Raw genomic sequence first — 12,362 nt, 5'->3', positions numbered from 1 at the left:
CTTTTTTTCTTCTTCTTGGGCCGCAGCTCCTCTTCCTGGCCCATCAACTGTCCGGCCACATCTCCTGGTTGGCCCAACCACCAAACAAATCGGGGTCGTCTTCCTCCTCCGTGGTTCGACCTCCACGAGAGAAACTCCAGTGCACGCCGCCTGTTGTTGACTCTCCCTCAATTCTCTTGCTCCTATACGTTTCTTTTCAAATTGAAGCAAGGGAATTATTTTCCTTCATCCCACGAATCGATTCTGCCACTTAACTCTCCGTTTCATCTACGTAATATTTCCCAATTCGTAACCCAAGGCTGCAAGAGGAGGAGGAGGGAGGCCGCGGCTGCTGCTGCGAGGAGGAGTGGGAGGTTGCGGCGGCAGCGAGGAGGAGGAGGGCAGCGACGGAGAGCGGGTGGGGGCGGGCCTGGAAGGTCGGAGGCTGATGACTAGAAGGAAGACCCTCTCGATCCTCCCTTGCTCTGGTCGGCGGCAGTTGGAATGAAACAGCGAGGACAGGGCCTCGAGAACGCCTGGTCGGACCGATTCGGGTGCACGGATCAGATGGTTTACACAGCGCGCGCTCGTTCGACACAAAAAGTGCGGCTGCACTTTCTAGCGATTGGGATTTTTCAATTTGTAGCAATGCTAGCTAGCTGCAGAAGATTATATTCCATACATGTTGCCTTGAACAGTTACTGTGGGCCTCGATTGGTTTTTTTTTGCATAGACGATAATATTTGGGGAGGAAAAGATGCAGGTGCAAGAATGCCAGATATTTATGAACGGACTAGTACTCACGCATAAGAATACTGTAACAAGATTGACCAATTTTAGCATCAAACTTTTTTTCTGTCCTTAACCACACTCCCGAGGGAGAAAATTGGGCACTGTACAAGACATAAATAAATGGCAAATGCTTGACACAGATACCCTATCATCAACAGACCGCCAAAGAAATTTCACTCCCGGAGCATGGACAAGTCAATGAGCTCCAAAGCAAAGTTCCGCCAACTTACACTGCAGGCACTGTCAATAGAGCCCCAGAAATTTCCACCACAAGGTTCCGACTACTCCCCATATCAAAGCATTAAGCAATGCTGTTACAAAACCCATCTTGAATATGTCTGGAAGTTCGAGATACCCCGCTGAGTAAGGAAAGCAACAGGTTAATGAGCATCTGACCTTATCGATATCAGCAGATTTACCAATTTAACATGATACATAAATATAGAAAAAAATACAGAACAAAAGAAAATACGGAGTAATAGATTTTCTCATTCTACATGCTTATCTAGTTATCTGTGATGGTTTTGTATTTTTTTTTTCCGATCTATATGTCAATCTGTACCCATATACAAATGCAGGCAAATTTTATTTGAAATTCATAAATTAAATGAATCTATGCAGAAAATCACCTCCAAAATATACTGCAGCTTGCCCACTACTATAGTGAGTTAGCGCACCAAACAAATTTGTGTTGAATGCCAAAGCAAGTGCAGACAGCACAGGAGGAGCACCAGCCGCTACATGCATGGCCAGGAACGCAGAGTATAGAGCTCCAACATGCCCAGTTTGGCTTGCAAACAGATAGTGAATGAGGAAGTAGGATGACTCCAGAGCAACAAAAGCTGCAGGCCAACTCAATGAGAAAGATTGAAGCATATTAGCAACCGAATTTGACATCCAAGACACAATTCCAAGGTTTGTGAGCTGTCCTGCCATTGCAACAAGAACTGCAAACCAAGACAATGTATCCCAGGCTGACTTTTCACTCAAGCAATCATCCCAGTCTAGCACACCAAGCAGGAGAAGAATAGAGAGCCCAAGCATTGCAGCAACAACACTAGATACACCAATAGCCTCCCTGCACAAGAATTGCGAAATGTATTATATTAGTGAGACCGCGATCAATAGTCCCATTACAGACATTTAATATTGCAGAGCACTTTTAGGGCATAAGCCATAATCTCTAGCTTATACATGGTATTCCAAAGCTCCGTCTGATTCATAGTGCGGGTGGTCACCAGCCATCCCTATATGGCTATATTACCCCTTAGCATACATACTAAGAGGACTGTAATGAACATGTTAGTGAGGTACACAAACAAGTAGAACCAGGAGTAGGAGTACAGATGGGATATGCCGTGTTGGATTTCAGACTAAGATATGTTTTTCACTCCAGGCGTACACAGACAGTTATTACGATTAGATGAAAATGAAATCATCCAAAGCAGATGCATTGGTTGTTACTCCCTCCGATCCATAATAAGTGTCTCAGATTTAGTACAAAGTTGTACTAAACCTGAGAAATTTGTTATGGGTAGGAGGGAGTACTTTCTAGTCATCCTGGAGATCAAATGATATTGAAGTGAAAATTTCTTAAACATTGATAAGTAATTTCCGGCCTTTGGGGTTATAAATATTATATAATTGAAACTTTTCAACAACTTTGGACTACCAAATTCACATATTGATATCAAATGTGATCATTTCAGCTAGGTGCTTATCAATTAAACAATTCTTCTTACCGAATTAAGGGTGTTTCCCTCTGATTTTCAGCAATTAAACAACTAAGAAAATATTTTGCTTTGGTAGATCATGTAATCAATTTAGAGGCAGCAGTAACCCATTGAAAATCTTAATCAATAGGAAACACTACAACGCAAGAGAGATCACAAGATGTGCAATTGTATTGATACTGCAAGTCAATGTTATGGGATGATTATGTTACTTTTTGAGACGGGGATGTAATTATTACTAAAGTAGGAGCTTACCCAAATATCCATAATGAGACTGCAAGAACCATTGTACCAATCATAACCCATTCATTCTTAGTCACTGGGCCCATGCACTTCAGCTTCTCCGCAGCCAATGCCGGAGCATCAGGTGTGTCCTTCATATCAGGGGGGAAGATTTTGTATAACAGGTAAGGTGTTGCAAGTAGAGACACAATAGCTGGCAAACTAGCAGCAGTAAACCATGATACCCATGGATTTGCAACTATAATACCAAGCTCCTCTGCTAACTTCAAGCACAACAGATTTTGTGCTGCAGCAGTCAGGAAGAGAGCACTCGAGTTACTACCTGCCTGCCAAGCAAACATAAAGCAAAATAGTTATGGCATAAGAAATCTTCGATAATTTTATGGTTATAAGTGGGTAAATTAGAATAGTAAGAATCTAGGCCTCTACCTCCACACACCTAAAGTCCAGACACACTTACATTACAAAGATTACTTGCATAATAATCATCCGAGACCATACATACTATAGAAATTGTAGAGCGTCAGTGCAGTTTAAGTAAATTAGCCCTACATGCCTAGCTAATATGGTTGTAACCTCACGGAAGAATGCTAAGTAACCCAGCAAGGTAAGAAAGCCTTCCTGCTAGGATAGTTAACTTGCAGAGAACTGTTTTAAGATATGATGAGTACTGTCCAATTAAGATGGGGACTTCGGATTGGCATTGGTTTAGACTTTAGAATGAAATGAACCATTTCTTCCAAAAATCTCCATGTATTTCCTACATCGATGATCAAATCATGGTCATCAACTTATTATCATAAATGGACGTAATGTTGCCATCACTAAAAAAATCATCAAATTTAAGTGGCCGTGCAAATAGGCTAACTAAACACTAGTCTGAATTTGCTGAACTGGATCATACAGTTACTTGAGTTGATTGTGTTTGAACATAGGTATGCCACTATGAAGTGCCAAAGTACTATATGGAGTATGGACCAAGCTGGTAACACGAACAGCACTGAACCCTTTCTGAAGCATAAGTCGGCCGGGGGAGTGCCGAACCCATACTGACAATCATTTATTAGAAACCTATGGTACGTATCAGGGCTGTAAGATCAATCTAATATGACCGAGTTTCGCAACAAGTACATCAAGGATCAAGTCATCCCATGAATATAGCACTTGCCTGGAATTGGGTCATCACGAGATAAGACCCAAGCTTCCTTGACGATGGATCGTTAGGCATGCTCTCTGCTGAGAGCGAGAGCGACTTGATGATAGGAAGGAACACGCCTCCGGCCCTGGCGGTGGTGCTAGGCATGGCGGGCGCGATGCACGCCTCGCTAATGGTGAGCCCGTAGGACAGTCCCAGCGTGCTGCCCCCAAGCCACTTAATGAAGTAGGTGGCGATGCGGTCGCCGAGGCCGGTCTTGACGAACCCTCGCGCGAAGAAGAATGAGATGACGATGAGCCAGATGACCTCGTTGGTGAAGGCGGAGAAGGCGACTCCGAAGGGGAGGGTTCGCGTGGCCACGGCGACCGTGAGCCCGAGGAAGGCCCAGGCGCCCACGGGGAGCGGGCCGAGCACGAGCCCCGCGATGGTGGAGAGGAAGATGGAGAGGAGCTGCCACGCCTGCAGGCTCACCTCGAGGGGCCGCGGCGCGAGGAAGCGCACGGCGAGGCCGAGCGCGAGGGAGACGAGGAGCGGGACGAGCTTGGCGCCGGCGGGGGGCACGCCGGACTCGGTCTCTGAGTCGGGGATAGGTGTTTGGGAGGCGAGTAGAGGCCGGATGATGTGGCGGCGAGGCACGGGAAAGAGATGATGCCGAGAAGAGAGGGAGCGGGAGGCGGGTGGGAGGGTAAGGGGAGCCGAGAGGTGGAGTCGCCGGCGGCGGAGAGTTTGCGGGGCGGGGAGGAGCAGAGGCGGGCGGTGGGAGACGGCGATCCGGAGGTGCTCCATCGGCACCGGCGGCGAGCGAAGGGGGGGCGGAGTGGTGGTCCAGGAAGCGGGCAGTGGTTTTAGACTCGGGAGATCAACTTGGAATGCTGTTTCTTCGAAAACAAATTACTTCAGCTTTTCCCGCAAAAAAAGAGAGAATAAACTTAGCTTAGATACTGACGGCGGAACGGGGGATACTGACGGCGGAAAATTTACGCACTGACATGCGAGGCCATGTGTAGAGCAGCTTCGGTGGACCGGCCTGGCAGTGTGTCAGGAATGATTGCTATGAAGTGCACAAGTTTGTTTACGGGGGATCCCTGGAATCGGCGTGGGGTCCAATCGCAGTCAGAGGTATCTTGGGTTGGAGCTCACCTGTGTGGTGTGGCTGAGCTGAGTAGCTTCGTCATCAGTGGCGAATCCCACGAGGCATCGAGTCCTGATGGGAAGCCCAGCCAATGGAAGGATAACATGTGTACCAGTAGATACTCCCTTGCAATTCTTGAGTCGTCCGATGGAAATTGAACGCCCCAGATACCGACACAAGTCCTTTCCAGTAAGATCGCCACATTTCCCACGCGGCCACGCGACGATTCCCATGCCTGTCTTGTTCCGAAGAAACCAACAGCATAGCAAGCATTCAACAGAGTACAGCTCAAGAAAAGCATTCAATAGAGTAAACGACTAACCGTCCTGGGCTGCAGGCTTACAAAGAGTGTGAAGACAGTCTCGAAGAAGAAAAAAGATTGTGAAGACTGTAGACGCCATATTCACAGACTGCGGAAAACTGCAATCTTGGATGAAACTAAATGACCCCGTTGCAACAACAATTTACACGACTAGAATACTGCTTTTACAACTTCATGTAGTCTGTTCCTACCAATAAAAAAATCTTTTGCAAACGACACAACGACCGATGGTTCATTTAACCATCCACAACATATGGAGTATATCCCAGCCGGCAGCTACAATCTAAAAAGAGAATCCGACATCACCGGAACTATCAAACCTATCAGCCAGTCTCGGCATACTGTTGGAAAATTCTATGCTGAAGCAGTATGAGGCCTACATCTATGACAAAAATCTTGTGAAAACCTGTCATGTTAAATATGGGGGGTCACCTTGACCTCTATGTGACCGCCCTCATACCGTGTAATCCGTACCATCAGGGACATTCGGTGGGAACGCAGAACTCTGGTATGTCGACGCCAGCAGCCCCCATCGCATCATGCTGACATTTGGTGGGAGTGCAGCACTCTGATATGTCAATGCCAGCAACCTCCATCGCATTAAGAACCCACTTCGGGACATCACCCTTTGGGAACTGTTTCATCATGGTTTGAGCATATCAAGAAACAAAATAATGAAACAGAGCATACTTTTGGTTTCCTAGTTATATTATGTAGCTTGTCTGCTCAACAGCTCAAGTATTATGTATTCAGCCACAAAAGATTTCTCTGAGACTTATGTACATGATAAAACAGAGAACAGCACATACCTGTACCCTCAGGAATCCTCTCACGAATCTACAATATGGCATGGGAATTTCATTATTTGCCATGATTCTGTTGATATATAGACAAATTTAGGTCATATGAGAGAACATACTCTGGAAACCGTCCCTCAAGAATTGACATGTGGAGATCTCTACTTAACTGAAACAGGGTGAATGATCAAACAATAGCCGACAGTGCTCAAAACAAAGAACTCAACAAGACATGTTTACCATACCCGCATCATAAAATATAAGTTGTGATATGATAGCAGTTGAGAACCCATAGGATCTTTGGTGACGAGACAATGCAAGTAAGCACGCGTGTAGTTTTTGCAGACCTGGTAATATAACTATGTTATAAAATACCAAAGGTGATAGTTATCAATAAGTTTACCACTTTGTTCACACTGGTGCTGAAGCCATACCATACATAAACAGGAAGGATCAATCGGCCGTTCATCAGTTGCCATTGCGTTTTGTTTCAACTTCAGAACACCCTAAGGAGATGCAGAAAAAAATTGCAGAAATTATCAACAGTAACCAGGTTAAAGGGGGCAGATAAAGTAAAAAAGCGCCAGCTTAGAAATTAAGACGACATTAACATAAGCTTAAAGCCTAAAGCCCCTATAAAAAATGTCTGCTTCTGATAATCTATAAGATGTCTCCAACAGCCCTATATGGGGCGCCCTTCGTGCACCCTCAAATGATTTATCAACAAGTCCAGTTTATAAGGTTTGCAGGAAAAAAATGCCCCCTCCCACTAACGCCAGACATTTATGTGAATTTGTTAGTGTGATGCAGCGCAGACCAAGTAATCTCAGAAGTCAGGATGGACGTTGCATATGTTAATGTTCCCACACCGAAATCAGGCTAAAGGAAGAGTAATTAATTTGAATGCCAAAGGTTGATAGAAATTTTCGAGCAGAAGACCATAAATCTAGTTGTCGGTGCAGAAAAAATGTATCAGACAGTCACTCTCTAGCTTTAATTGCATAGGCCTGTCAAATGGGATAAAATTCCTACCTCAGGCACAAGTGCAGTCCCAAAGCGAGCAGTGCGTGTTGGATAAACACAGTCATACATATCTGCACCCAAAGCACTGCATACTACAATATCAAGTGGATAACCAACACCCTGCATATCAGTATAGCAACAACATCAACCAAATAAGCTCAGCTGTTGCGTGGTTGAAAAGATTCGTCTTAACATGACCACTTTGAGAAATTTAAACTTACCATCACATATCGTGGTTTATCTTCAGGCAATCCAGCAGTGCACTGAGCAACAACACGCCAGAACGAGTCTTTATCTTCACCACCTGCAAGACCTCCGATAGCATATCTAGCAACAAAAGCTTCAAAACATCAGCCAATGAACTGTTGAATTAATCCTTGAACAGAACAAACATGCATATAGAAAGAACATCTTCTCAAGTATGGAAAAACTAAAAACATGTTTTGGCTGCACGTCAGAAAATTGTCCATGGATTTGTTATTTAAGGAGAGAATTTTTTTTTGCAAAAAACTGTAATCCTATGAATATTAAATCTGGCATACCCAGGAAGCTTCCGCTCGACCAAGCCCCTTACGCAAATATCTCTGGAATTAAAAGAGTTGCATATTAACTTATCAAACATTAACAAGTACCTTATATGCATGTACTACAAGAAGACAGATAAACTCACCTAAGAACTGGATCTAATCCTCCTTGCACAATCCCAAATAAGTTTTGGACATCAGGTTTCTTATGAGCTACATTTGAACATTGAACACCAGACATTAGTTGCCGTGCTTAACAGTTTCAAATTGTTTTTGACACCAAGTGTAAGTAGGATGCAGTAAGTGAAACGAAGCCAAGCTCTAACTTGAAGATGTGAAATAGTTGATTAAAAATGCCACATAGATATACAATTTGGTCAACAGTCAGACAGACTAGTAAGTAGTAACATACCAGATATGCACCTATCGATCCAGCGAAGGGTACGATACATAGCTTCCTCTATCCTTGGACCAGTAATTGTGGTCTTCACAACATCATCAAGAGCCATGATTATATCAGCTCCAATGTTGTTCTGCATTCATGTTCCATATATATGAAAAATAATGATGGGCACGTACATGTTAAGTTGTAAAAAAAATCAGGATCTTGTGATAACACAGATCTAATTCCCAATGGCCCAATGAGTACAAAGCTCATCAAGGAAAGGACGCACCTGAATATGGATTGATTCCTCAGGTGTCAAGAGCATGGGTTTCCCATCAACAGGTGACTGTAGATTGGGCGTGAAAGAATAAGAAAATTAGAAAAAAGGCACAAAACAGGAAGCAGTTATCGGCAGCAGTAACTGTTATCCAGGGACACAGAAAAACTAAAGACAGACTAGAAAAAGGATATTGTACATGATGATATGACATGCAACACGACACCTGAATATTAATTATTCAATATCTGCCAAACATTTAATATATATTTGTCAAAATACTATCAGCTAATTGTACATCAGCCTCAGAGGACAACTTATGAATTTCTATTCACCTTGTCATATGGGAAACTACAGTTTGCACAATGGAAAAGAACAAGGTCACAGGAAAAAAAAACAGCTAAATTCAGAAATAAAATATTTGCGTACTATATTGGAAGACATATATTCCTGTGACGAAAGTAAGAAAACTAATTTAAGTTGACTTTTGTGAAGAAAAAGAGCATAGTTAGCTGCAAGAGTACCTGAAATGTAACTCCTTCCTCAGTAATGTCAGCCAAATGCAGCAAAGAAACCTAAACCATGTTTACCAATTAGTAACATTTCAGAAGCAAGCCTAAACTATTGAAAGGGCTGCGAAGACAAACAAGTGTTGGTGGTGTCAATAGTAATCTTCCAACAGACACCAGCTTCATATTTTGAATATATATGCGATCGTATCCAGTCCTAATGTAAAGAACACGAATGAAAAAAAGCATGCTATTTAATTTTCTAGCGAACAACTACATATTTCAGATTTTGCTTCATTAACTGGAATCAAGACTTCATGTGTAGAGTAACTGACTACTGGTATACCAAACATTATTATCCATCGCAGATCACTAGGCAACTGTCACAAATCAATAATTGTTGACACTAGAATTTAAGTAACATCCAGAGTGCAGGAGCATTTATGAAAAAAACACATTAGGAATAACGAATTAGCTGACTCAGTTCAGCAAGTTCAAATGGGCAACTATGGTATTTAATGTGAAAGAAAACAAGGATTTGGAGCAACCATTTGGAAACCACCAGAGTCAGTCAGCAATGCCCTTTTCCAATTCATAAACTTGTGAAGGCCACCCAGATCATCAATAAGTTGAGAGCCCGGACGAAGTTCAAGGTGGTAAGTATTTCCAAGTATAATCTGGCAACCTATATCCTCTAACTGGTCAGTAGTCAAGCCTTTTATTGTACCTGGGTAAAAAGAACAGAGAAACCACAAAGAAAAATTGTGAGATGCAAGAAACATGCACATAATTCCACAAAGTTGCATCACATCCAAAATCTCTTAATCACACTGAAATACTTTAATAGAAAATAAAGATTCTTTGGTGCACAGCTATGGTGGCTCAGATAACATGAAAACAACAGCTCTTGGAAAAGAAGCAAGTATAGCCAAACCTTGGTTAACCGAGAATAGTAATTAAATGTTGAAACTATTATTTGCATTAGTGAAGACTGGGGAATGGAGGCATACAAAATAAGAATTTCCATTTTTTCAGATAAGACAATAAAACATTATTCATGAGCACACTACATGTATATAAATCCAGTCAAGTTACCTCAGGCAATTGCTTGTATGAACTCAATATACAAAAGAAAAACAGAAAATCATATTTTATAGAAGAACAAAGTTTCCATTTCAGACTGAAACAGTATATGGTAGAGAAATGGAGCTAAGATAACATATATAATACCTTGGGTTCCAACAGGCATAAAAAGCGGTGTTTGACAAGTAAAGTGTGGTAGAGTTAACCGCGCTGCACGAGCACGATTAAATCTTCCTAATACCTGCAAGCAAAAATAAATAATTTTCACTTCGTATTCATCATTATGTTCAATGCTTCATCTTTAAGGTCTACTATTCCCTCCGATCCATATTAATTGTCGAAATATTACATGTATCTAGATGTTTTTCAGGCATAGATACATCCATATTTGGACAAATTTGAGACAATTAATATGGATTGGAGGGAGTATTTCAAATTTTGATATTTATATCCCCAATTATAAGAACGTTTCCATCATTTTATCCAACAGAGGTGATGACGATTGACAGAAGCAGCATTGAGCTGTCAGGTACTAACTCAGGTACCACCAGACCAGACTACCAGCCTCTGTATCATTTTGACAGCTTGTGCCACGTGCTATTACATCTCGCCCACTTCTTAAGCATTTTTGTTTATTCTTTTTCTTAAGACAGATGGTTTTTTAAGGTATCTGGCTATAACACTTGAGCCAACAACACTACAACAGTGCCAGGTAAATACAATACGCAACTCTGGATAACACGGGCCTGGGACAGCACGTGCACTAACTATGGTCAACTGCTCTTTTCGGGATTAGTCAATACCGATTGCAATCTTGAAATAAAACGTTATGAGCCTAACTGGGAATCTATGGCTGAATAAACTCGTCTGAAACAATATTTTTCATAACCCCACATTGCATCACATCCAACGTCATATCAGGTTATCAGCAAGGACCACAGAAGCAGTACAATCTTATCTACTTCGTCACCACTAACTTCAGCTAAACTTCGCATTTTGCTGTCCAAACAAAGAACCGGCCAGCGTTAATTCTCGTCTCGGAATCAGAAGGCACAAATTGTACTATAAAAATGTAATTTCCAAGAGAAAAGGAAAGGGATGTAATCAACTAAAAAACTTCGACCAACCTCGAACCGGAGCGCCATGGAGAGGGAGCCGGGGGACTCAAACTACCGAGCCGAACCTGCGCTCCCGCATTTTCAATTAGCTCGGGGCAGGAGCAAGATAGGTGCTTGTATTTTGGCGCGAAATAAAACACCGAAGCGGACAAGGAAACTAACCTCGGATGAGACGTCAAGAAGGTAGGGTTTGTCGTGCACGGAGCCGGCGGCGGGGGAGGAAGAAGCCCTAAAAACGCTTCGCCTCTCCCGAATGGAACGACTCCGTGGACCGTGGCGGCGGCCGGCCGAAGTCTAGAACGAGTTTAAAAAAGGAAAGAGGAAGGAGGGTTTCGCTGGAGGCTCGGCTGGACAATTGGCGTTGAAAGGCTGGGCGTTCGGGTTTACCCGATAATTCGGGTCGGGTATTTCGGGCTTTTTAAATTTCGGGTTTCCAAAATTAATACCCGAATTTAGCTTGCAAAACCAAATCCTGAAAATTCGGGTGCCCGACATTTCGGATTCAGGCTTCGGGTAATCCCGAATTACAGGTCGCGAGAGACTAGGAGATGAGGAGGTAGAGTGGGAGGAGATGGGAGATGGAAGGAGGCAACGAACTCGAGGTAGTCGTCGACTCGCCGTGGTCGTCGCTTTGTGACCATGTCGCGCTCGCGCTGGACCGAACGAGTGGACAAGATGGAGGAGGTGAGGAGCTGCGGCCGGGTTGCATTGTCGCCAGCAGCGCCACGGTGGCGGCAAGCGGCGAGCGCGGGTGGCGGCGGCTGGACCAGAGACGGGAGTTGCAGCCTGCTGCTCGTGCGCTAGGTTTAGGGGCAAAAGGAGAGCACTAGTGGGCTGAGAGAATGAAGTGGGCCTGAGGCATGCTGTGCAGTGAAGCTGTGATGGGCTTTTAGACTAGTCGTGTTGTTCGGTCTAATCGGGCACCGCATGTGCAATCCCGAAATTCCCGAAATTAAATTGGGTTTCCATATTTGATACCCGAGTTCCCATCCGAACTTTTCAGCTTCGGGTTATTCGGGTTCGCATCAGGGTTTCTCGGGTTCGGGTTTCGGGTGTCGGATTTGTTGCCCACCCTGCCGTTGATTGGTGATGGATCGGGCTGATCGGGCCCGGTGCTTCTTCGGCCGGCCCGAGTGAACGGTATAAATTCCGTTCTCTTCTTATTTGGTGCACTTATCTTATCTTCGCCCTGCCGGTTTCTCATTAAAAAAATCTTCGCCCTGTCAGCTCTCAAAAAAAAAACTCCCCCCGTCTCCTTCAAAAGAAAAAATAAAAGAAAATCTTTCGTC

General features: G+C 43.6%; 2 protein-coding genes across 3 annotated transcripts; both read right to left on the bottom strand.

Moving 5' to 3' along the window:
* Nucleotides 1–760: 760 nt before the first annotated feature.
* Nucleotides 761–4,796, bottom strand: LOC100831897 (dicarboxylate transporter 2.1, chloroplastic). The gene is made up of 4 exons (XM_003578220.4): nt 3,916–4,796; nt 2,760–3,073; nt 1,401–1,849; nt 761–1,130 (listed from the first exon to the last, which is right to left on the bottom strand). The coding sequence occupies exons 1-4, from the start codon at nt 4,687–4,689 to the stop codon at nt 1,015–1,017; spliced, it is 1,653 nt and encodes a 550-aa protein (XP_003578268.1). The 5' UTR covers nt 4,690–4,796; the 3' UTR covers nt 761–1,014.
* Nucleotides 4,797–5,437: 641 nt separating this feature from the next.
* Nucleotides 5,438–11,663, bottom strand: LOC100831593 (queuine tRNA-ribosyltransferase catalytic subunit 1). 2 transcript variants are annotated; one of them, XM_003578219.4, is made up of 16 exons: nt 11,236–11,661; nt 11,083–11,138; nt 10,103–10,196; nt 9,421–9,599; nt 8,888–8,938; nt 8,376–8,432; nt 8,114–8,234; nt 7,848–7,914; nt 7,720–7,761; nt 7,399–7,504; nt 7,187–7,297; nt 6,589–6,660; nt 6,400–6,501; nt 6,277–6,323; nt 6,167–6,194; nt 5,438–5,992 (listed from the first exon to the last, which is right to left on the bottom strand). In XM_003578219.4, exons 2-16 carry the CDS (start codon nt 11,098–11,100, stop codon nt 5,834–5,836), a joined length of 1,254 nt encoding a protein of 417 aa, XP_003578267.1. In that variant the 5' UTR covers nt 11,101–11,138; nt 11,236–11,661; the 3' UTR covers nt 5,438–5,833. The 2 variants fall into 2 exon arrangements, 1 of the variants encoding a protein (XP_003578267.1); XR_732605.3 differs by lacking the exon at nt 6,277–6,323 and having other exon boundaries at nt 5,935–5,992; nt 6,167–6,233; nt 11,236–11,663.
* Between the last annotated feature and the right edge of the window lie 699 nt (nt 11,664–12,362).

Source organism: Brachypodium distachyon, chromosome 4 (genome assembly GCF_000005505.3).
Source record: "Brachypodium distachyon strain Bd21 chromosome 4, Brachypodium_distachyon_v3.0, whole genome shotgun sequence".
NCBI lineage: Eukaryota > Viridiplantae > Streptophyta > Magnoliopsida > Poales > Poaceae > Brachypodium > Brachypodium distachyon.
This window is presented reverse-complemented; position numbering and strand designations above follow the sequence as displayed.

What these genes read in the sequence shown, in the direction of transcription:
- LOC100831897 (XM_003578220.4), bottom strand. Translation starts at nt 4,689, where the DNA reads ATGGAGCACCTCCGGATCGCCGTCTCCCACCGCCCGCCTCTGCTCCTC. An exon ending in TCGTGATGACCCAATTCCAG is followed by an intron (nt 3,074 to 3,915) that starts GCAAGTGCTATA and finishes TTTGCTTGGCAG; the next exon opens with GCAGGTAGTAACTCGAGTGC. An exon ending in AGCTGCAGTATATTTTGGAG is followed by an intron (nt 1,131 to 1,400) that starts GTGATTTTCTGC and finishes TTCCTTACTCAG; the next exon opens with CGGGGTATCTCGAACTTCCA.
- LOC100831593 (XM_003578219.4), bottom strand. An exon ending in ATAAACCACGATATGTGATG is followed by an intron (nt 7,298 to 7,398) that starts GTAAGTTTAAAT and finishes ACTGATATGCAG; the next exon opens with GGTGTTGGTTATCCACTTGA. An exon ending in ACTTATATTTTATGATGCGG is followed by an intron (nt 6,324 to 6,399) that starts GTATGGTAAACA and finishes ACCCTGTTTCAG; the next exon opens with TTAAGTAGAGATCTCCACAT.